This window comes from Anolis sagrei, chromosome 1 (assembly GCF_037176765.1).
Source record: "Anolis sagrei isolate rAnoSag1 chromosome 1, rAnoSag1.mat, whole genome shotgun sequence".
NCBI lineage: Eukaryota > Metazoa > Chordata > Lepidosauria > Squamata > Dactyloidae > Anolis > Anolis sagrei.
Genome location: NC_090021.1, coordinates 22520490 through 22546539, shown reverse-complemented (window position 1 = coordinate 22546539; position 26050 = coordinate 22520490). Strand labels below are relative to the sequence as shown.

The following is a 26050-nucleotide window of genomic DNA, read 5'->3' as shown; positions in this document are numbered from 1 at the left end:
GACTTCCCTGTGTTGTGGTTTAAATGAAAGCTAACGCAGTAATTGTGCAGTCCTGTCCAGACTTACCAGCCCTTTGTTCATCCACAAAGAGTAAATATGAGCCAAGTAAATGGAAAAAACAAAATTTACTCTTAAGTAACAGCAGCTTCACAAAAATATACAGCTTTGAAAATAACTCAGTCCATTTGCAGAAATAAAACTCTCACAAAGTCCTATGCATTAAGTCCATGCATCTTCTTCTTCCTCAATGGTGCAAGGAGACAAGTCTTGAAGTAAGTGGTTCAGTAAGTCCAGTAAGTCTCAAAATCTACCAGAAACAGTCCTCATGTTATTCCCCATTCAGGGAGTGGTTCAAGCTTAATTGCTTCAATTATCCAGGTGTTTTTCCTCAACACACACACACACAGGAGATTATCCTTACAAAAACGTAATCATATACATGCATATACTGTAACACCCTGGACCTAGTCACTAGACTCCTATTGATGCAGGCCAAAATCCCGTTGAATCTTTTAGCCATCTCATGACGAGGACTCAAATATCTTTTTCATACGTACTTCTGTCGAGCCAGACATCCTCCATTCTGTATCATTTCATTTCTTTTTTTTTTTCTGCCTGAGTGGAGTATCTTGCATTTGTCACAGTTGAACTTCATTTTGTTAGTTTTGGCCCATCTCTCTAATCTGTTCAGATCATTTTGAATTCTGCTCCTGTCTTCTGGGGTATTAGCTATCCTTCCCAATTCGGTGTTGTCTTTAAACTGGATGATCATGCCTTCTAACTCTTCATCTAACTCATTAATGAAGATGTTGAACAGATCTGGGCCCAGGATATAACATGAGGTATTCTGGCACTCAGACATAATATGATGTCCTTAGGATATTTAGGACCCCTGGAAGGGTGTGATTCAGAGTGAATTCTGAATGTTTTCACCCAAAAATTAACTTTTTCAAGTTATCATCAGGAGCTTAATAAGCTGAAACATAAGTAAGCTTTAAATTAGCAGTTTATCCAAATCCAAACAGTAGGGTATATTTTGTAGGGGTTTTTTTAGGCAGTCCTCTGAAATATAATCTATAGCATCTGATATTGTCTGTCTCCCAAGGCCCCACCAGACCAGATTCTGAATAATTTCCAAGATCAGATGGGATCTGGGATTTTTAAAATAACTTATTTAGGCAACTTGACTGGAGCTTACAAGAGAAACCAAGTACTTCCAATGTCATAATTCCCTGCTTCATTTGCAGAGTGCTTTGGAACAGTGTTTCTCACCCTTCCTAATACCACATCCCCTTAATACACTTCCTCATGATGTGGTGACCACCAACCATAAAATTATTTTTGTTACTACTTTGTAACTGTAATTTTGCTACTGTTATGAATTGTTATGTAAATATAGGATATGCAGGATGTATTCACTGGACCAAATTAGGCACAAATACCCAATACACCCAAATCTGAATACTGGTGGGGATTGATTTTGTCATTTGGGAATTGTAGTTGCTGGGATTTATAGTTCACCTGCAATCAAAGAGCATTCTGAACTCCACCAATGATGGAATTGAACCAAACGAGGAACACAGAACTCCAATGACCAACAGAAAATACTGGAAGGTTTTGATGGGCATTGGCCTTGAGTTTTGGAGTTGTAGTTCACCCAAATCCAGAGAGCACTGTGGAATCAAACAATGATGGATCAGGACAAAACTTGGCATGAATACTCAATATGCCCAAATGTGAACACTGGTGGAGTTTGGGAAAAATAGATTTTGACATTTGGGAGTTGTAGTTGCTGGGATTTATAGTTCCTCTACAAAATAAGAGCATTCTGAACCTCACCAATGATAGAATTGGGACAAACTTCCCACACAGAACCCCCATGACCAATAGAAAAGACTTGTGTTTTCTGATGGTCTTTGGCGACCCCTCTGACTCCCCCTTGCAACTCCACAGGTTGAGAAATGCTGCTTTGGAGCATCCAGATGATAACATCTTCATCTTAAAATTATTCTGTGTTTTCCCATTGTTTCTTCCATCTTTTTCCCATTTACAAAAAAAAATCAACAATAAAAAGAAGCAATAGGTACACAGTGCCTTTTAATTAGCAGTTCAAGCAGTGCTCTGTCTGGAAAGCATCCAAAGCATATTTTATATGCAGTGAGAAACCTTTCTTTTATGTTCCAAATCACATAGCGTACACGAAGAGGAGGGAAATGCCTTATCAATAGAAGCCTTATCTGCCAAGCCCACTAAAAAGGGATCTTTTACATTCTTTATTTTCTCACTGTCTCCTAGAAGACTTGCCAGACAGATTCAAGAATGCCCCTTTCTTCTCTCTCTGTTGTTCATTTCATGCTTCTCCATCAGTCTTGGTCAGGTTATCTGATGCAGCCCTTTTCCATGGGGGCAAAATAACACATTGTACTTTATGTATTTCTAGCCACTTTGTTAATTTCTCTAAGCAATGTGTCCAGCATAGCCATGGCTCCGAGGAACCCTCAAGATTAGACTTGCATAGGCAGCCAAGGAGAGTGATAAGGACTGCATCAAAATGTACAATTTCCTATTCATTGTAATCATTTTTTTCCCATGCACTAACCTGCTCAGACTGAAAAATTGCAAAATACACTTTCATTAAGAAGCTGCTATCTGAAAAACAGCTACTTGAAATGCAGGACTTGATTCATAGCTCTGATTATTCACATAAATATAAGAAGACAGAGTTTGGAAAAGTTAAATGTATTGTCGAAGGCTTTCATGGCTGGAATCACTGGGTTGTTGTAAGTTTTTCAGGCTATATGGACATGTTCTAGAAGCATTCTCTCCTGACATTTCACCTGCATCTATGGCAGGCATCCTCAGAGGTTGTGAAATCTGTTGGAAACTAGGAAAATTGGTTTTATATATCTGTGGAATAATGTCCAGGGTGGGAGAAAGAACTCTTGTCTGTTGGAGCTAGGCGTGAATGCTTCAATTGCCACCTTGATTGGCATTTGATGGCCTGACAGCTTTTAGGTGTGGCTTGTTACTGCCTGGGGGAATCCTTTGTTGAGAGGCGATTAGCTGTCCCTGATTGTTTCTTGTCTGGAGTTCCCCTGTGTTTGAGTGTTCTTTATTTACTGATATAATGTTAAAGTTTTTTAATACAGGTAGCCAGGTTTTGTTTATTTTCATGGTTTATTCTCTGAGGATGCCTGCCATAGATGCAGGCGAAACGTCAGTAGAGAATGCTTCTAGAACATGGCTTACAGCACAAAAAGCCTGCAACAATGCCTTTTTGAAAAGTTTTTTTTTCAGGGGGAGTTCACATAATCTCCACAGAATTGGCTGATGGTTTAGTGTTCCCAAAAGTAGCTTTTCTGTGCTTTGAGGGATAGGAAAGCTGAAGCCTTTCAGCTGCTGGATGGCAACTCCCATCATCTCTGACTACTGGCTGTGCTGACTAGGGCTAATGCGAATTGGAGTCCAGCAACATTTGCAGTCCAATCTAGGTAGCCACTAGTAAGTTTGCTGTGGAAGTTTATAATACCAATAACCTTGTGTGAAGTTTCCCTTCACTGACTAGTAAATCCCTCGCACCTAACAAAAGCTAACCTCACCAGGCATTAAATCTCCCCCCAACGGACAACACAATCTACTGATCTTTACTTTTTTGCCAATCCTTTCGCTAGGAAAGCCTGTCTTCAGGAAGGTTCATGCTAGAGACCATCCTTTTCCTTCTACTGTAATCAACATTCAAGGTATTCTGGTTTGCTAGGATCCCAGTTGAACAGAATCATACGGAACTGATTGCTTTCAGCCCTTTCTGTTTAGAAAGTTTCTAAGTGTAAAAATCACCACGGTCATCAATTAGAAAAAAGATATAATTGTGTTCCACAAGTCATTTCCAGTATTGCAACCATTCAAAAGGTTTTTGTTCATTCTATATAAATAAAAATGTAATGTTTGTTTGTGGGATTAATGTAACTCAAAAACCACTGGACGAATTGACATGAGATTTGGACCTAATACACCTATCAGGCCAATAAGTGACCATCACTCACAAAAACACTGAAAAACACAGCGGAAGAGACTTTAAAAGCCAAAAAAAAATACATTACAACGCATGTGCAAAACCACATATATACACATATGCACATACATACACACACACACACAACACATATACACAGACTGGGCCACAGGAACGCGTGGCAGGGGACAGCTAGTTGTCTATAAGGAAGGAAAATGTGAATGTCAGCAGTAAGACTTGAAAGGGGGAACCTCCAAAGAAAGAAGATTTAACAACAGTTCTCCAGAGTTTTTCCCCTTCTACCCTTCACTAAAATGTTTAAATGCAATGCTTTTGGGTTGGGGCAAACCAAGAATGAGCAACTTGAAAGTCCCTGAACAGACTCAGAAGTTGAGTGGGCAGATCAAAAGACAACCTGGCAAAATGGTACTACCTAGAAGAATCCTACATCTTGTGCTGCTGCAGAGCAGAACAAACAACTCTGCATCTGTATGATTGCCCACAATGCCCTGCTTCATGCAAAGAGGAAAAATTGCTTAAAGCTACAGACAATGCAGTCGCTGTTGCCCGTTTTTGGTCAAAAATTATTTTGCCGCTTGTGCTCCTTCTATTTTTATCAGTTTTATACTTATTTATGCAATAAACATAAAAAATAAACCCTTTCCAATATAAATAGATTTGTGTTTGAGATAAAGTCCAAAACTTAAACATATAATATGGTATCAAAGCCAAGCATAAGAGTTCACTGTCATTACCAAATGGTAAAAGAATCAACATGAGAACATAATAATAACATGTACTATTTTCCACCTTAAACATTAGAAGGATCTTCTTGACAGAGTTCTTTAGCTGTGGAAGCAATTGCCTAGAGAAGAGATGGGTTTCTTCTTCTGTTGACATCTCCAAAAAGCTGTCTGCTGAGGATGCACCAACTGTAGTTTCTGACCTGAGAAAGGGATATTTTGAAGGCCCCTTTCAGTTTATGAAATTTCTCCACCTTCTGCTTGGTTCATGAAACACGGATGTCCATGTGCAATAGCAAACATGTATATTACTTCGCAGATGTACACAAATAAGGGTGCGAATCCAGGCAGACTATTTTGTGATAGTTACAGTTACATGGTCATCTTACATTAAGAAACACGAGGACCCTTAGTCCTGGGGTTTGATTCCAGGACTTCCCACAGATACCAAAATGTGTGGGTGCTCACATTCCATTACATAAAATAGTAAAAATTGTGTCTCTAATTGCAGTTGGAAAACATGCAAATGTGAGTAGATCAATAGGTACCATTCCGATGGGAAGGTAACAGCGCTCCATGAAGTCATGCTAGCCACATGACCTTGGAGGTGTCTACAGACAATGCTGGCTCTTCGGCTTTAGAAATGGAGATGAGCACCAACCCTCAGTTGGACATGACTGGACTTAATGTCAGGGGAAAACCTTTATCTTTACCTATATAAAATGGCAAAATCAAAGCTTACTTTTAGGACTTTTTTAGCTGGCAATCCTGCACTGAACAGGGGTTTGGACTCAGTGGCCCACGGGGCTCCTTCCAATGTTATGATTCTTTAATTCCATTTATCTATAAGTGCCCAGTCTAGTGTTGAGAGAAGTAATGTCTTTTTCCTTCCTGTGGCTTTGGCACATTGCTACCCTGCACATCTCTGCCATGTGCAGCCACCTAGAGTCACCTCTGAGTAACTCCAGTTGTCACTATGAAGCCTCAGCGCACCTCCCTTGCGAAGTCTCTCACTGCAGCATCTGTTTCGCACATGCCTTTCCAGAGAAACAAAAATCAGTCTGGGTTTCCGCCCCCCCTCCTCCCCCCTCACCATTGTCTTAGGTGGAATTGGAATTAACAAATTACTTCCCATTGTTTTTAGACACCAATCAAGTAGCATTATCACCTTCCGAAATCACTTCTTACAGACAACAAATGGGAAATGAAAGAGGAAAGAAAAACACAATCCAAGGGGCTGGCTCAGAGCACAGAATTAAATTCCTTCCTAGCAAGAGGAAGTGTGCATTCTCAGCCCTGAATAGACATTGCCAGATGTCCCTCTTTAAGCAGGAGGAGTGCCATTTATTTTATTTAGAGTTCCTTATTCCAGAATACTAGAGAGCCATAGACTGCAACAGATGTGTCTTAGAGCTACAATATTGAATGCTGTTTAGAACAACACCAAAAAACCCACAGCTCTGAATCAGTATTACAGAACTATCATCGTTATTATCGCCCCCTGTCATTTGAAATTTCATATAGAAGTGAGGTGGTTCATCTAAAATACAGACTATCCTGAAGATTTCTTGTTGAAATGCCTTGTGTTTAGTATACCATCCAATAGCTGGAAAAAATGGCTTCCCAAGGTATGGGCGCAGCTGGTGCACAAGTTTTAATTGTGCGAAAGCTACCCTGGCCACAGGGGCGGCTCAACCCATTACGCAAAGTAAGCATTTGCAGTATAGTTGATTTTGCCCAGGGGCGCTCTTGAGGCGCTCTTGGGGGAAAATAGACCTTGACATATGTGAGTTGTATTTACTGGGATGTATAGTTCACCTAAAATCAAAGAGCATTCTGAACTCCACCAATGATGGAATTCATAGAATCATAGAATCATAGAATCATAGAGTTGGAAGAGACCTCATGGGCCATCCAGTCCAACCCCCTGCCAAGAAGCAGGAATATTGCATTCAAATCACCCCTGACAAATGGCCATCCAGCCTCTGCTTAAAAGCTTCCAAAGAAGGAGCCTCCACCACACTCCGGGGCAGAGAGTTCCACTGCTGAACGGCTCTCACAGTCAGGAAGTTCTTCCTAATGTTCAGATGGAATCTCCTCTCTTGTAGTTTGAAGCCATTGTTCCGCGTCCTAGTCTCCAAGGAAGCAGAAAACAAGCTTGCTCCCTCCTCCCTGTGGCTTCCTCTCACATATTTATACATGGCTATCATATCTCCTCTCAGCCTTCTCTTCTTCAGACTAAACATGCCCAGTTCCCTAAGCCGCTCCTCATAGGGCTTGTTCTCCAGACCCTTGATCATTTTAGTCGCCCTCCTCTGGACACTTTCCAGCTTGTCAATATCTCTCTTGAATTGTGGTGCCCAGAATTGGACACAATATTCCAGATGTGGTCTAACCAAAGCAGAATAGAGGGGTAGCATTACTTCCTTAGATCTAGACACTATGCTTCTATTGATGCAGGCCAAAATCCCATTGGCTTTTTTTGCCGCCACATCACATTGTTGGCTCATGTTTAACTTGTTGTCCACGAGGACTCCAAGATCTTTTTCACACGTACTGCTCTCGAGCCAGGCGTCCCCCATTCTGTATCTTTGCATTTCATTTTTTCTGCCAAAGTGGAGTATCTTGCATTTGTCACTGTTGAACTTCATTTTGTTAGTTTTGGCCCATCTCTCTAATCTGTCAAGATCATTTTGAATTCTGCTCCTGTCCTCTGGACTATTGGCTATCCCTCCCAATTTGGTGTCGTCTGCAAACTTGATGATCATGCCTTCTAGCCCTTCATCTAAGTCATTAATAAAGATGTTGAACAGGACCGGGCCCAGGACGGAACCCTGCGGCACTCCACTTGTCACTTCTTTCCAAGATGAAGAGGAAGCATTAGTGAGCACTCTCTGTGTTCGTCCACTTAACCAATTACAGATCCACCTCACCGTAGTTTTGCCTAGCCCACATTGGACTAGTTTCCTTGCCAGAAGGTCATGGGGGACCTTGTCGAAGGCCTTACTGAAATCCAGGTACGCTACATCCACGGCATTCCCCGCATCTACCCAGCTTGTAGCTCTATCGAAGAAAGAGATCAGATTAGTCTGGCATGACTTGTTTTTGATAAATCCATGTTGACTATTAGCGATGACTGCATTTGTTTCTAAGTGTTTGCAGACCACTTCCTTAACAATCTTTTCCAGAATCTTGCCCGGTATCGACGTGAGGCTGACCGGACGGTAGTTGTTTGGGTCATCCTTTTTTCCCTTCTTGAAGATTGGGACCACATTGGCCCTCCTCCAATCTGCTGGAACTTCTCCCGTTCTCCAAGAACTCTCAAAGATGGTTGCCAATGGTTCCGAAATGACTTCCGCTAGTTCCTTCAATACTCTTGGGTGTAGTTGATCTGGCCCTGGGGACTTGAACTCATTAAGAGTGGCCAGGTATTCCTGGACGACTTCTTTCCCAATTTGGGGTTGGATGTCCTCCAATCCCTCATCCACTCCATCTTGCTGAGGTTGAAGATTCTCTTTTTGTGAGAAGACCGAGGCAAAGAAGGCATTAAGTAGTTCTGCCTTTTCCCTATCCCCTGTCAGCATTGAACCAAATATGGCACACAGAACTCCCACGATGAATAGAAAATATATATCAGTGGTTGGTTGGGGGGGGGGGGCAAAATACTGTTTGCTTACCATTGAAAATTACCTAGGGCCGCCTCTGCCTGGCCACCACCGTGACCTGTGGTTCCAGGCTCAGCAATGAGTCCAGGAGAACTCCCAGGCTGTGAACCTGTGCCTTCAAGGGGAGTGTAAGAGAGCCCTTTCCAAGCAGTGGCCACCATATCAGTTTCATCTAAAACTACACAGTGTCGCTGAAAATTCACAAGAGAAAGTGAGGGGAGAAAGGAGTCGATTTGAAATTCAGAGTAGTTATAAGCCCGCGATCTCATGTGCTAATGTTTTCTATCACAGTAAGACCCAACCTTTACTACACAGGTGCTTTCCCCCACTTGGTTAATGGTCTCTCCTTTTTTCTGTGACAGATTTCTGCCTACGTATACTATCACAGTAGGAAACAGTTGAAATTGAATAGTAGGCTGCCACTCAATTTGACAGAACTCAAAATCTCACGTGCCTCTTTTTGGTTTTCTTCCAGACGAGGAGTATGAGAAGCTGCCCTTGACAAAGAAAAAAGAGGAAGAGCGTCGCATCGCAGAAATGGGGCGTCCCATCCTGGGGGAGCATACAAAGCTCGAAGTGATCATTGAGGAATCCTATGAGTTCAAGGTAGAATATGGAGGCAGCAACCACAAGCTTTTTATTACTGTAAAATAATGACAGCCCTTAGAATAAAGCAGCCCCCAAGGCAGGTCCATGTTTCTCTCACCCTCCAAAAACTGAATCCTGTGCCGTGCTAAGTCAAAACACAATGCGAAAGGAAAGACTGGTTGTGGAATTTGTGTACATCATGCAGATTGTGATAATTAATGTAAATCATGCTAATTTAAATAATTTGCCCTGTCATATTTAGTGGCCAGAGGAGGGCAACTAAAATGGTCAAGGGTCTGGAGAACAAGCCCTATGAGGAGTGGCTTAAAGAGCTGGGCATGTTTAGCCTTCAGGATAGAAGGCTGAGGGCTATGTATAAATATGTGAGAGGATCACATATTTATATGGAAGGGAAAGGAGATTCCACCTGAACATGAGGAAGAACTTCCTAACTGGGAGAGCTATTCAGCAGTACAACTCTCTGCCCTGGAGTGTGATGGAGACTCCTTATTTGGTGGCTTTCAAGCAGAGGCTGGATGGCCATCTGTCGGGAGTGCTTTGAATGTGATTTTCCTGCTTCTTGGCAGGGGCTTGGACTGGATGGCCCACAATATCTCTTCCAACTCTATTATTCTATGAGTCTATTTACTTTTCATAATCTGATCATGGTAAGAAAGGACAAAGAATTGTGGTCAAAGGGCTTGATGGTTATTCTGCTGACAGAACCCAAAAAGGAGCTGGCTTTCATACCAGGCTCAAATTTAGATATCTAATAATGACTAGCAACAAGAAGCTAAGCCAGTTTTTAAATGATGAAAAAGGAATTGCTGGGTAAAATGGACAGAGAGAGTCCATTACAGCTCTAGGTTGGATCACTGGAAAGGCCATTCTCTGCCTCTTCTCACCTTCCCATGCTCTCTTTATGGAAGAGGGCCTTCTCAATGACTGCTCCCCATCTTTGGAACTTTGAATTGACAGACCAAGCCAGTATTTTAATGTGGTATTTCAGAAGAGAGAAAGCCCTCAGCTTTCATGGTGGTTAGGGGAGTAGGAAGACACAAAATCAATATTACAAAACATGTTTTTTAACTTGAGAGAACAACTCTCTAGGAAACTCTTAAGTTCTCCGACATGACTATAGCAGGCATAGTCAAACTTGGGCTGGTAAGCTGTTAGACATTGTGGGAGTTGAAGACCAAAACACTTGGAGGGCCCAAGTATGCCCATGTCTGCTCTATAGTGAATTTTCTCCAGAAATTGACCACAAAGTTGTGCAGGAGGACATAGGGATTCCTATAAAGAACAAATTAATGAAATGCATAAATACAGTAATCAAATCCCCAAAGTTATCTCTCATATTTAGTGAAGGATTTGTGGAATTGAATGTGGCATTCTTTGTCCTTCCTTGCACTGGCAATACTAGTAATTTTAATACAGTATAGCATAAGCAGAACCTGGTCTTTGGGTAATTATTATACTGCCATTCCAAACAATAGTTTTCTCTGAAATGCTGTTTGGAATGCCAGTATAATAATTACCCAAAGTCTCTTTAGGGAAATAGAATTTGGAAACGTTGATGGTTGATGGTTCCTTAGCAACTTTCTCAGGATCTGAGTAGTAGTGGTTGAATGTTTTAAATTATTTTCATATCTCCATTATATAGAATATTTTCTGTACAGCTAATGGATCTTCCATACAGATCCTATATCCCAAGATCTGATCCCAGGTTTTCTGTTTATCCCAGATTATCTGGCAGTGCGGACTCATATAATCCAGTTTAAAGCAGAAAAACTGGGATCATATCCTGGGATATAGGGCCTGTTGTTGGCAAAGAGAACCCGGTGACTCCCCATTTTAACCCCAAACAATATGTACATCTCTTCAATATAGCTCCCAAAAGCAATTTTCTCTATCATTAGACAACTGGATTGAACTAGAACAACAGCAAAGTTCAAAGATAGCAAAACAAAAACCTCCTGATTTTCATTTGTTGGGGGAAAGAAACTAGGAATCTCTCTGTGTGTATTTCATATTGATTTTACTGCAGCCTATTCAAAGGCTTGGTGGGAAAACAAAGTAGTACTGCTGCTCTGCCTTGTAAGACATTCCTGCATTCAGTACCAATGGAGAGGATCAATAGAAAATGCGGACAAATGCCTAATTTGGTTTACAGTGAAAGAAGTGTGTCTATAACAAGAAATATTCTGAAGTATTGGTCCAATTGTAGGACAGCAGCTGTTCCTTATAATATATAGGAAACAGCTGCCCCAGTTTCAGTCTCTGACATTTCCAGTTCAATGCATTGTGTTAACCAGTGACTTGGAAGACTTCTGCCTCGGATCCAAGAGAGCCTGCTGCCAAACAAAGAAAGAATTAGATGGACCATTATTCTGGCCTGATATTACATAGTTTCCTTTATTCCCACACAAAGCTTCGAGGTGCTGATTTATTTTTGGAACAAGGCTCCTAGAGTCCCCTAAGAGCCTGGAAATTAATCGGAGGTGCAATCCAAAACACTAACATTTCCAAGCTGTGTCCCATAGGCTGAAAAATATTTACAGGAATGACCTGAGAACTGGATGTTTTGGTACCAAAGTGGGGTTGGAGGCCACAAAAATCAAGGCTGAAATCCTACATGACCTTTTACATACTGAAATTTTGCATATTCTTAACTACATAGCAGAGGCAGTAAGAAACTTAGGTCCCTTCCACATAGCTAAGTAAAATCCCACATTATCTGCTTTGAACTGGAATATATGGCACTGTGGACTCAGATAACCCAGTTCAAAGCAGATATTGTGGGACTTTCTGCCTTGATATTCTGGGGCCACTTCCACGCAGCTGAATAAAATCCCACATTACTAGCTTTGAACTGGAATATATGGCACTGTGGACTCAGATAACCCAGTTCAAAGCAGATATTGTGGGACTTTCTGCCTTGATATTCTGTGGCCACTTCCACGCAGCTGAATAAAATCCCACATTACTTGCTTTGAACTGGAATATATGGCACTGTGGACTCAGATAATCCAGTTCAAAGCAGATATTGTGGGATTTTCTGCCTTTATATTCTACGTTATATGGCAGTGTGGAAGGGCCCTTAGTTACAGCAGCCCAGAGATATGTATTGGAAGACCAACCAAAGTCCCCAGTGCACATTGATGCCCAGTGCTCATTGGGAGCAATGTCAGGCACACCAGAAAAATGTAATGTGCATTGAGACTGATGCATATTAGTTGTGTTGGGCAATAGAGCCATTGAACATGTCACGCGTTTCAGATAAGGGATATTCAAACTGAATTCTGTGTGTTTTTCGGGGGGGTAGGATCTCAGATTTTTATATATTTATGCCTTTGCAGTCACTTTGACCCCATCTAGACTGTGATATGATGCCATTTGCAACTCCATTTTATGGTCTGTGTAAACCAGTCATGGGCCAACTTGGGCCCTCCGGGTGTTTTGGACTTCAACTCCCATCATTCCTAACAGCCTCAGGCACTCCCCCCCCCCCCTCAGCTGCTTTAGCACACCTGGAGGGCCCAAGTTTTCCTATGCCTGGTGTAGACTCATATAATCCAGTTTAACTGTTCATATAATCCATCTGAAACCACATTATATGGTCAGTCTACAGTGACCATATAATGTGGTTTCAAATTGCATTATATGGCAGCGCAGATAGGGCCCTTGGGAGGGCTGAGTGTTTCAAAATAAGCCAGCATTCTTTATTCGAAGGGCTTTTTGCTTCTGTACTTGAACCCAAATCTAATTGTCTGTCTGTCTCCCTGCAGAACACTGTGGACAAGCTCATCAAGAAGACAAACCTTGCTCTTGTGGTTGGGACAAACAGCTGGAGAGAACAATTCATTGAAGCTATTACTGTCAGCGCTGGTAAGTTCCTTTTTTCTTTCTACACATTCCATGAATTGCGAGAAGTAACTCTCATGCTTTTGAGAGCATCATGTCACTCCAGTCCCAATTCACTTGGGTGACAAGAGGGTTACCTTCAGAAACGGGAGCTAAACATGACTGGAAAGTTTGGAAGAAGAGTCAAGAAGGTTTGTTACTTTCCTAGAGCTTCAGGTGTATCCATATTACACAATTGTAGCAGTTTGATCGCTCTTGATCTGCTTCCCTTCACTACAAATCACTGCTAGCCCCCGGTGGCTCAGTGGGTTAAACACTTGTGCCGGCAGGACTGAAGACCAACAGGTCAGAGGTTTGAATCTGGGGAGAGTTGGTTAAGCTCCCTCTGTCATCTCCAGCTCCCCATGCGGGGACATGAGAGAAGCCTCCCACAAGGATGGTAAAACATCTGGGTGTCCCCTGGGCAACATCCTTGCAGATGGCCAATTCTCTTACACCAGAAGCGACTTGCAGTTTCTCAAGTCGCTCCTGACACCAAAAAAAAAACTAGTATTAAGCTAGTATTGTGGGAGACCAAAATCCCTGCTCAGCTATAGAAATTCACTAAGTGATGCTGGTCAAATCATACTATCTCAGCCTTAAAGGAAAGTAATGGCAAACTCCTCTGAACCAGTTAGGGTCAATAGTGTTGAAACTACAGGTAGGAAACTACACATTGTAGGTTGGATGTATCCTTAGACAGCATTTGGCATATCCACGTCATCTTGCATGTATTTGCTAGAAGGCTTTACTTAATTTTCCCTGTTGGAGGAATGGATTCTTTCAGCTGCAATATAAACTATTAAAGCACAGGATGGGAGATCATCTCTTCGTCACAGGAGCAAACAAAACTAATGTTGATGTCCTGAATTTTTGAACAAACTTCATTTTGCTTTTCAGTCAAATTATGTCTCCATTGAGTAGAAACATATTCTGTTGGACAAGGAGAACAGTATACAAGTACTGCAGTCACGCAACCTCTATTCATTTTAATGGTGTTTCCATAAGGCTGTCAAATAAGTCACTTACGGACAGTAGACGCTCCAGTTCTGTGAGATGCAAGCCCAGGGCATGATCTAAGAAACACAATACACAGCTAGATAGAATTTGGAAAAATTACATTTGCAGCTCCCATAATCCATAGCAAATAAGGCCACTCCTGGGTTAAAAATGGGGGGAAACTGGTACATTTCTAAATTGTCACCCACAAAATGTGGTGTAAATGAACCCCGTGCCCCCTAGTGGGTATTTTGGAGAATTTCAGGGCACAAAAAATTGGGAAAACTTGCAAAAATTATTTTTGACTGGAGGTGGAGAGGGGGCAGGAAGTCTTCATACATAAAGAACGCATCCTTTGCATCCCCGAAAGTGCCCCAAAATCGGCTCTTGTGGGCCACATATGGCCTGCAGGCTGTATTTGCCCTGCAATAGAACATTTGTGATGTTTGATAACACAACAAGAAAAAGTATAAGGCATTTCTTCTTATGCTATGGCCAGTTACCAAGCATTCCGTAAGCTCCACTTGACCTATTTTTCCTCTCTCTTGACTTCAAAATTGAATGCAACAAATTTTCTGAACCTGGTAACCAATGGCTCCATTTACACTGCCATTACAATGCAGACTGAACTCCATTATCTGGTCAGTGTAGACTCATATAATTCAGTCCAATGCAGTTAAACTGTGTTATATGAGTCTATCCTGATTATGTAATGCAGTTTGAGCTGCTTTATAATGACAATGTAGATGGGGCCAACGTTTCACTTACTTTTGGTTTGGATTTCTGTTGGTTTTTGTTTTGTATTTTGCCTTTAAAGTTGCCTTTTTAAATTAACCCTCGTCTACTCAACAAAGAACAATGAATGCAAGTTTTATTTTTTGGCTAATTACTATTTGGTATTAAGTTTATAGTAATGGCTGTTCTGTTTTCTTTGATGTGCTTAGTTTTGATGTAATTTTTATTAGGTATTTTTTCTGGCATTAAATGTTTGCCATAAGTGTTGGAAACCACCCTGAGTCCCTTTTGGGGAGATAAGGTGGTCTATAAATAAAGTTTTACGATGATGATGATGATGATGATGATGATGCAGAATTGTGCCTTTGAAGGGTATGATTCTTTGTTTCTAAACTGCTCAATAGTATCTAGAGGTCCAAGAGCTACATAAAATATGTCTCCGAACCACAAGGAAAGGATGGGATATACTTTGTAGAGAAAGAAAATGACTAGAAATTGTTTTCTTCCAACATAGCTATTTGTATTTTTGGCTTGCACAAGGACCTTGTTACCAAGAGGTCCTGATGGGAGTGTGAACTGTGGCATAATGTAAAATAAACCACGTGTAGTTCATGTTCGACCAGCCTACACACTGCCTTGCTAGGGAAAGAAAATATGCCATGCAGATGAACAATAAAAAAACAAGTAATTTAATTTTCTTAGTTCAGAACAACATATGTACAACATGATCAGTTGCATCAACTCACTTAAAGTCCTTTTTAGAGAGATTTAAAATGGTATTTCTTTGTCCATATGAGTGACCGACTTTCAGCAGCCAAGAAGCAAATCAGTCTGTCTCTCTCCACATCTCTCTTCTTCTCTGTGCACCTGCTACCTCGAGCCTGAACAAAAATGCAACAGTATCCAAAAGTTCCAGGCTCAGCCATCACCCCGTGAATTGCCCGATCAATCAGCTTCATGTATTCTATTTTGCAGTTGACACACACACACTCACTGATGGTTTGCATGCTCCAACATGAACATCACAATTTTACCACTATATCATTGTTCACACAAGGATGATGGTGCTGTTGATTAGATTATTTTTTGTTCTGGCATTACCTCTCAACAAAAGTTTGCTCCAGGCACAGTCAGTCCATTGTATGCTAATCAAGGTGGTCAGTTGAAACATTCACACCTAGCTCCAGCAGATAAAGAGTCCTTTGTCTCACCCTGGTCATTCCACAGATATATAAACCCTTTTTCCTACTTCTAACAGACCTCACTACCTCTGAGGATGCTTGCCATAGATGCAGGCGAAACATCAGGAGAGAATGCCTCTAGACCATGGCCATACAACCCGAAAAAACCTACAACAATCCTGTTCTGGCATGCTTGTAGGTTTCTCACAATACACATTTGGGATTGTGGCAGTTATAGTTTGACAACATGTCAGGACGCAATCCTGGAAACAACTGCTTTCACGAAATAAATGCAGCCACTGGTTGCCCTGCAAGTGCCTTTCTTTCCCCCCAGCGACCCACTGCAATGGCCATAGGAACAGGAACCCTCTTCCTCCTCAGTCCCACAGAGCCTGATAGTGAAATCCCCTGTGGGCCGTTTGCCATGTTCCTCAGGGCTGGATTCCTGCCATTCCAGAAATGGCAGCCTGGGAGAAAATAACTCAGTGATTGCTTGACCGTGAAGATAACAGAGTGATAAATCATATGACAGCGTTTTATCTTCTGTCACTTTTCCCCTGTTCTTTCCAAAAGCAGCCAAGTGCAAAGACAAAGTGAGTGTCAGAAACTTTCCCAGGCAAGTATCTAGGAGAACATCACAGCCTCCTTCCTCATTAGGAGCATCCGCCCGCTGCATTGGAAGCTGCGTTGGATGTGCATTTCTCTTGTTTTTAATCCTTGCCTAGATTGCATCTGGGATGGAAAGTATGGTGGATGGGAAATTACTTCATGGACTTTAACTCTGCTCCATTTGGATAATGTATTGCATGACCTGAGTCAAATAAACAACAAAAAGGACAGATCTTATCTCTAATCCTACAGTGCTCTTAAGCAGCAGTCTTTCCATACATCTGGACTCTGTAGTGTTTCTTCTTCATTGTTCTCAGGCTTTGCCATCCCTTCGTGCTTTTAAGGGTTGAGCTTGTTTGAAAGATGCTTCCCCTTCCTCAAAGGAAAGCCGCGACTACATTTGAGCTTGCTGCTCATACTTCCACTCCAATAGTCAGATGCTCTCTTTGACACCTTTGACGCTTTCTTCTATTAAGAGCAAGAATTGCATTTGCAAAAAACCACACATTTCTAATGTATCCATTTTGTCATGGCTTGGAGACAACACAATTTAAGAAATCATCAACCCCATAGAATCATAGAGTTGGGAGAGACCCCAGGGGCCATTCAGTACAACCCTTTTCTGCCATGAAGAAATTCACAATCAAAGCATACCTAACAGATGGCCATCCAACCTCAGATTTAACACCTCCAGAAGAAATGCTACCACACTCTGAGGCCTCCTATTCCATTGTCAAACAGCTCTTACCATTAGTTATTCCTAATATTTAGGTGGCATCACTTTTCCTGTAATTTGAATCCATTGCCCTGTGTTTTAGTCTCTCGCAATGGGCAGCAACTTCCCATTTCACATGTGGGGGGGGGGGGGGGGCAATGCCAGCTAGCTTATAAAGTCTATCAGCAGGTGTCTGTTTGAGACATGCTGTGATTATTCTACATGTTTCATTAAGTGCTATATTCACTTGCTTCATGTGAGCAGATTTATGCCAGACAGGACTGGCATACTCAACAGTTGAGTAACACATGGCAAGGGCTGATATTCTTATTAATTTTGGGTCTGCACCCCATGCACTATTAGTACGTTTCCGCACAATGTTATTGCGTGCAGCTACTTTGTGCTTGGTGTTTGCAGTGTTTCCCAAATGGTAGCATATGGTCTAAGGTGACACCGAGATAAGCTGGTGATAGTACTTGAACAACACTGGGATAGCTGACAAGGAAACCCTAGAGCTATACTTCACCTCATTCTTTATTCTTAGCTCCTTTCAATAGAGTTACTAGCTGGGTAGATGCGGTGAATGCCATGGATGTAGCATATCAGGACTTCAGTAAGGCTTTCGACAAGGTCCCTCATGAACTTCTGGCAAACAAACTAGTCCAATGTGGGCTAGGCAAAATTACGGTTAGGTGGATCTGGAATTGGTTAAGTGGACGAACCCAGAGGGTGCTCACCATTCTTCCTCTTCATCCTGGAAAGAAGTGATGAGTGGAGTGCCATCAACAGGGTTCTGTCCTGGGCCCGGTCCTGTTCAACATCTTTATTAATGACTTAGATGAAGGGTTAGAAGGCAGGATCATCATGTTTGCAGACGACACCAAATTGGGAGGGATAGCCAATACTCCAGAAGACAGGAGCAGACGTCAAAATGATCTTAACAGATTAGAGAGATGATTGGCAAAAACTAACAAAATGAAGTTCAACAGGGACAAATGCAAGATACTCCATTTAGGCAGAAAAAAATGAAATGCAAACATACAGAATGGGGGACCCCTGGCTCGAAAGCAGTACGTGTGAAAAAGATCTTGGAGTCCTCGTGGACAGCAAGTTAAACATGAGCCAACAATGTGATGCGGTGGCAAAATAAGCCAATGGGATTTTGGTCTGCATCAATAGGAGCATAGTGTCTAGATCCAGGGATGTCATGCTTCCCCTCTATTCTGCCTTGGTCAGACCACACCTGGAATATTGTGCCCAATTCTGGGCACCACAATTGAAGAGAGATACTGACAAGCTGGAATGTGTCTGGAGGAGGGTGACTAAAATGATCAAGGGTGGGGAGTGGCTTAAAGAGCTGGGCATGTTTAGCCTGAAGAAGAGAAGGCTGAGAGGAGACATGATGAGGACCATGTATAAATATGTGTGGGGAAGTCATAGGGAGGAGGGAGCAAGCTTGTTTTCTGCTGCCCTGGAGACTAGGTCACAGAACAATGGCTTCAAACTACAAGAAAGGAGATTCCATCTGAACATTAGGAAGAACCTCCTGACTGTGAGAGCCATTCAGCAGTGGAACTCTCTGCCCCGGAGTGTGGTGGAGGCTCCTTCTTAGGAAGCTTTTAAACAAAGGCTGGATGGTCATCTGTCTGGGGTGCTTTGAATGTAATTTTCCTGCATCTTGTCAGGGGCTTGGACTGGATGGCCTACAAGGTTTCTTCCAACTCTATGATTCTATTATTCTAACATAACATGAGGTGGTTGTCTTGTAGGAGACAGATGCTGGAATGCTAAATATGCCACCAAACCCTCTATAGTTGCATGGACTGTAGGCACTCAAAGCAGTGACAAAAGATTATGGCCCAGGCTTATGTTTGAGCAAAGGGTTTCCCCTTGTCTCTTCAAGAACTCTTTCATTAGTCAAGAGGAACAATTTATTGATTGATTGTCGCAAATGTATAAGCGCACATGCTGATGATCTGATGGCTATTACAACACATGTATGGAGGAGAAAGATTGATTTAGTTCTCATAAATCTTACGACATTATCCAAGGGGAAAAACAAAGTGATTTAGTTGTAATGCAAGGTGTAATGTAAGTTGTCATGCAAGGTGATTCTGTTCTGTCCTTGAGCAATTCCATGTTATGTTTAAAGGCAAGTGAGAACAGAGTTAGGTGGCTGACATTTTAACAAAGATCTTAGCGCATTCTTTTTCCCTTGTACTTTATCTAAAAGGGAGGGGATCAAAACGAGAGCTGTATAATAAAATAGAGGGCCTTTGGTTCCAAAGGAAAAGGGTCTTTTTAACTCTGTATCCCCTAGGACATCGTTCCAAGTTAAAATCTGTGTCGCTTCCCAAAACTAAAATTAGTTAAACATTGGGCACTATTTCTAGTCATTTAACTAGTGTTAGAAAAGTCTATTCCCCAGAGCAGCTATGGGCAAACTTGACCCCTCCAAGTATTTTGGATTTCAACTCCCACCATTCCTAACAGCCTCAGGCCCCTTCCTTTTCCCCCTCAGCCGCTTAAGCGGCTGAGGGGGGAAAAGAAGGGGCCTGAGGCTGTTAGGAATGGTGGGAGTTGAAATCCAAAACATCTGGAAAGCCCAAGTTTGCCCATGCTTGCTCCAGAGTATGCTTTATCTTTGTAGTCTAATGATAGAAACCATAATGCTCTTTCGCTCTCTCTGTATATGGGATTTTTTGTGTATGTCATTAGCGACTTGACAAACTACAAGTCGCTTTTGGTGTGAGAGAATTTGCCATCTGCAAGGACATTGCCCAGAGGATACCCGAATGTTTTGATGTTTTACCATCCTTGTGGGAGGCGTCTCTTATATCTCCCACATGGCGAGCTGGAGCTGACAGAGGAAGCTCATCCACGCTCTCTCTGAATTCGAACCTCTGACCTGCCATTCTTCAGTCCTGCCTGCACAAGGGTTTAACCCATTGCGACTCCAGGAGCACATATTACCATGCAAAAATCTGAATAGAAGATTGAAGTCTACTCATTATCTTATTTAAGTGTATCTAGATTTTTTTTCACAACCCGTCTTATGTGGGTACTCCTAAAAAATTAGGTTATATGACAGTGGAGTGAACTGAAAGAAAGACACAAAAAGAGGAAATGGGATTTTTTTCTAATCTAGTAGTTATTCAGCCATTTCTTTACCAATGAGTGGAATCTCACAGTATATCTGAAGATATGCTTTATGTCACGATGACAGCTGAAAACTCTGAACTAATAACATTCCTTTCTTTCAAAGCAATAAGTATGTGTCAGAAAGATGACTACTTAATGTGCTCTTTATCTGGTCTTTTTTGTGAAATGTGGTTTCAATAATTGTGATAAAGTTGGCAATTTCTTTCTTTCTGTTGAAGCAGAAAGCTGGCCTGTCTGTTTCAAAGTCTTATATGTCTCGGTTTTCTCAAGAGCAATGCCTGATTACAATGTCTGACTGAGGCCCTGGAGCAGTTCCAAAAACTTATTTGTGCACATATGGGCGGCTCCCATTTAGGGCAGAAGGAAAAAGAAAACTCTGACCATTGCCATACTCACACACACACACACACACGGATCCTATTAGGCATGATGCTAATACATCACCACTTTTCTTACCACTCTGTGGATGGAAAATGGAGCTAAGGTTGTCAGAAACGGTGGAACGGGAGTCATCTACAGCCCTATTTTCCCACGAAGGTAGGCGGGTCCCAAACCATTCAGGGCTCTGTAGGTAATAACCTGCACCTTGAATTGGGACCGGAAGATAAACGGCATCCAGTGGAGCTCCTTAAACAGGGGGGTAGACCGCTCCATGTAAAACACTTCAGTTAGCAGTCTGGCTGCCGTATATTGGACCAAGTTTCCGGGCCGTCTTCAAAGGTAGCCCCACATAGAGTGAATTGCAGTAGTCCAATTTAGAGGTAACTAAGGCGTGGACCACCGTGGTCAGATTTCATAATAGCAACATGTTACAATTGCACACAAAAGTTGTAAGTGGTTAATGGGTTATCAAGTTATACCAGGCATGGCCAAACTTCAACCCTCCAGGTGTTTTGGACTTCATCTCCCATAATTCCTAACAGCCACTGTTAGGAATTATGGGAATTTAAGTCCGAAACACCCGGAGGGCTGAAGTTTGCCCATGCTTGAGTTATACTAACCTGTTTGAGCCAGAAACAAATATAAAAAATGACTCCGCAAACGGAGTGCATTTCCATTAACAAATACTGAATTTCAGATTTCTTCTTCCCTGCCTCGCCTTGCACAGTGCTCCACATGTTCTTTCTAAGATGTTTCATTTTCCAGAAATGTACACCTAATCATGCTGGGAGCTTTGTTAGGTGCCTTGTCAACAATAAGCTTTCCAGCTAATAATGTTATGACTCAGCTCACCTTACACATGAGACGAACTCATAAAGAAAGTGGTATTATTGCCTAGCATACTGGATTAAAGAGTATTGCATTTGTCTTCCCACATTTGGCTGCTTCTACATTTCCGCCTCTCATTTTTTTTCCCTTAATGTGAAATAATTCATGACCGGAACAACCGGCCTTCGCCACCTGGGCAGAGCATGATATTAGCTCCTCTTAAAATGGGCTGCCTGGTAAACTGTTTGGTGTCAGTGCTCAGAGAAAGACAGGAAATTAATTAGTCAATTAATTAGCGTTAAGTTAACCTTAGTTGCTGTTCTAAAAATAATGTATTTGTTCAGAAAACAGTGGTTTTGTGCAAAATCATAGAATCATAGAGTTGGAAGAGAGCTCATGGGCCATCCAGTCCAACCCCCTGCCAAGAAGCAAGAAAATTCCATTTGAAGCACCCCCGACAGATGGCCATCAAGCCTCTGTTTAAAAGCTTCCTAAGAAGGATCCTTTACCACGCTCCGGGGCAGAGAGTTCCACTGCTGAACAGCTCCCACAGTCAGGTTCTTCCTAATGTTCAGATGGAATATCTTTTCCTGTAGCTTGAAGCCATTGTTCCGCTTCCTAGTCCCCAGGGCAGCAGAAAACAAGTTCACCCCCTCTTCCCTATGACTTCCTCTCACATATTTATACATGGCTATCATGTCTCCTCTCAGCCTTCTCTTCTTTAGGCTAAAGATGCCCAGCTCTTTAAGCCGCTCCTCATAGGGTTTGTTCTCCCAACCCTTGATCATTTTAGTCATCCTCCTCTGGACACATTCCAGCTTGTCAATATCTCTCTTCAATTGTTGTAAGGATTTTTTGTGCAACGCCTAGCAGAGAGAAAAGTTTTGAAATTCTTATAGGGAAAAATAAAATAATCCAGGATTTACCTCGCTTTGAGGAAAAGTTCTGTTTCCCTTGAAACAAAAAGCATTTGTCAGCCACCAAACAGGAATGTGTCTCAGTGAGACCGCAATTGGATCCTTACTGCATCCTATCTGGAGTCTTGAATTGCAATCCTGTGCAATTTCCCTTCATCGTGTGATGCTTAGGTACCATTTCTTTGGCGATATTGTCCTGTCTCAGTGGTTCAGACTGTTTCCTGGAAATGAGAAGCATTCTTTCAGGGCCACCTTGAGAAAGTCAGTCTTATCGATCCCTGGAGTTTCATTAGAAACGTCAGCAGATTCTGCAGAGAAATCTATTGAGAGAGAGTACTTGTCAAAGGACGGCTTCAAGTGATGAGCCAGAAGCAAAGAGTCTCGCTTGCTGGTGATATTTGCTCAAATATCTGACTCCCAACAGGTTAACCTTGGTTGGCACCACAAGCTTTAAAAAAAAATCTTGCCTCTGGTTCTGTTAGATTAACGTCTGACCAATCAAAGAAGAATTGAAATGAGTTGAAATCTCCTGGAACAGGGAGAGGTGGAAAAACGCCAGAGCTAGTTCTGTCAAATGTCTGTTCACAGCAGTTCCAGGGACCCACCAGGAGTAGAAATTCAATTCTTAACCCACTCACTTGTCTTTTCCTCTGCTGCGCTTGCTGTGCTCCATTGGTCTTCAATTTAAGGTTTATTTGTTCCATGTTATGCTAGTGGCATGCTTTTCCTTTTTGTTATTCTGACGGCGTAAGAGCAAAGAGAAGGAGCTGTTGAAACAGACAAAATACAAAGGAAGAAAATGTAGGGAGAACTATCTAGATTTTTTCTCTCTCTCCAAGAACAGTATCGGTTGGTTGTATCTACACTGTAGAATTAATGCACTTTGACACTAGTTTTGCTGCCATGGCTCAGTGTTATAGAATTGGTTGTAGTGGTACCGGACAGATGGCAAGCTATTCAACCTCAGCAGACTAAAAGCCAAAACCAAGGTTACAACAACATCTGTTATAGAACTCCAGTATGCTGATGACAACGTTGTCTGTGTGCATTCAGAAGAAGATCTACAAGCCACTCTAAACACCTTTGCAGAAGCATACGAGAAGCTCGGCCTGTCGTTGAACATTGAAAAAACCAAGGTTCTGTTCCAGCAGACACCAGCCAACCCCTCTCCAATGCCAGTGATACAGCTTAATGGTGTAACATTAGAAAATGTTGATCATTTCCGCTCCCTTGGCAGCCACCTCTCCACCAAAGTCAACATTGACACCGAAATACAACACCACCTGAGCTCTGCGAGCGCAGCATTTTTCCGAATGAAGCAGAGAGTGTTTGAGGACCGGGACATTCGTAGGGATACCAAGGTGCTTGTTTATAGAGCTATTGTCCTCCCAACCCTGCTATATGCCTGTGAGACATGGACTGTCTACAGACGTCACATGCAACTCCTGGAACGATTCCATCTACGCTGCCTCCGGAAAATACTGCAAATCTCTTGGGAAGACAAGTAGACAAACGTCAGCATGCTGGAAGAAGCAAAGACCACCAGCATTGAAGCGATGGTCCTCCGCCACCAACTCCGCTGGACCGGCCATGTTGTCCGGATGCCCGACCACCGTCTCCCAAAGCAGCTGCTCTACTCCGAACTCAAGAACGGAAAACGGAATGTTGGAGGACAGGAAAAGAGATTTAAAGATGGGCTCAAAGCCAACCTTAAAAACTCTGGCATAGACACTGAGAACTGGGCCCTTGACCGCTCCAGCTGGAGGTCAGCTGTGACCAGCAGTGCTGCAGAATTTGAGGAGGCACGAGTGGAGGGTGAAAAAGAGAAACGTGCCAAGAGGAAGGCGCGTCAAGCCAACCCTGGCTGAGATCGCCTTCCACCTGGAAACCAATGCCCTCACTGCGGAAGAAGATGCAGAGCAAGAATAGGGCTCCACAGCCACCTACGGATCCACAAGAATATTGGAAGACAATCATCCTCGGAAAACGAGGGATCGCCTAAGTAAGTGGTACCAGGTCTTTAACTTTTTCTGCCAAAGAATGCTGGTGCCTCACCAAACAGCCATGATTTTATAACATTGATCCATAGCTTTTAAAGTGGGCTTAAACCCCATTAATTTTGCTGTGAGTGTAGATGCACCCACTCACATCAGGTCAGTTGAATCCACTCTTGGTTTGAGTTCCAACTTTGGAAAAGATACTGAAGCTTCTTGATCTATTGCGCGGATGGTGCTAGGCCAGCATTTCTCAGCCTGGGGGTCGGGACCCCTGGGGGGGGGGGTCACAGGGGTCGCCAAAGACCATCAGAAAACATGTTGGTCATGGGGTTCTGTGTGGGAAGTTTGCCCCAATTCTATCGTTGGTAGGGTTCAGAATGCTTTTTGATTGTAGGTGAACTATAAATCTCATCAATTACAACTTCCAAATGCCAAGTCTATTTTTCCCCAAACTCCAGTGCTTACATTTGAGCATATTGCATATTCGTGCCAAGTTAGGAATAGATCCATCATTGTTTAAGTCCACAGTGCCCTCTAGATGTAGATGAACTACAACTCCAAAATTCAAGGTCAATGTCCACCAAACCCTTCCAGTATTTTCTGTTGGTCATGGGACTTTTATGTGCCAAGATTGGTTTGATTCCATAATTGGTGGAGCCCAGAATGTTCTTTGATTGTAGGTGAACTTTAAATCCCAGCAACTACAACTCCCAACTTTGGCCACATCATGAGGAGACAGCAAAGCCTAGAGAAGACAATTATGCTGGGGAAAGTAGAAGGTAAAAGGAAGAGGGGCCGACAAAGGCAAGATGGATGGATGGCATCCTTGAAGTGACTGGACTGACCTTGAAGGAGCTGGGGGTGGTGACGGCCGACAGGGAGCTCTGGCGTGGGCTGGTCCATGAGGTCACGAAGAGTTGGAGACGACTGAACGAATGAACAACAACAAACAACTCCCAAATGACAACAGCAACATATATCTTGAAGGTCTTAGAGCTCTAGTGGGCTCCTAGGAAGAAGTCCTTTTCAATCCCCTTTTTTCAGTCTCCCACCATTTCTCTTCAGTGGATGATTTGAAGTTCTAATCTTGTGAAGGAGGAAGAAAGATTTCACATTAGTCACTTTCTCCACACTTCGTTCAATAACTGTATCAATTGATGTTAGTCTTATCCTGGTTTTTATAAGTTATGTTTATTCCTGTCCTAGAAAGTTGAACTGTTCCTTGAAATGTCTGGTCCTTGTGGGCCTACAATGTACTTGGCCTATAGACCTTCATCATATTAAGAGTCCTTTGCATTTATAGCAGCATATACAGCATCTTGTGCATGCAAATTTCACTTCAAAGGAAGGGGTGTCAGGTTGAATTATATATGTAACCATTTCCAACCCATTAACTTCTTAATTCTCAGGGGGCATTGTGCATAGATCTTTTAATATTTAGCTATACAATAAATTACTCATAGTGGCACAGTGTTTGATTCTCCTAATGGATATTTTGTTGTCCTGCTTCTCTGTCTTTCCCCATAATGTACTTTGAAAGAATTTCACATCAAAAGGCTTCCAAGCTGAGGTAGGAGGGTGACTGTGCATTTATTCATACAAACCTTGTGTTCAT

At 42.3% G+C, this 26050-nt stretch overlaps 1 protein-coding gene across 6 annotated transcripts in view; it reads left to right on the top strand.

Moving 5' to 3' along the window:
• Window positions 1-26050, top strand: part of SLC8A1 (solute carrier family 8 member A1) — a 426510-nt gene that overhangs the window by 367941 nt on the left and 32519 nt on the right. For all 6 annotated transcript variants that reach the window (XM_067463246.1, XM_067463252.1, XM_060754495.2 and 3 more), the window contains exons 5-6: window positions 8896-9026; window positions 12797-12896. In XM_067463246.1, coding sequence (XP_067319347.1) covers window positions 8896-9026; window positions 12797-12896 — 231 coding nt within the window. The remainder of the gene's footprint in view (window positions 1-8895; window positions 9027-12796; window positions 12897-26050) is intronic.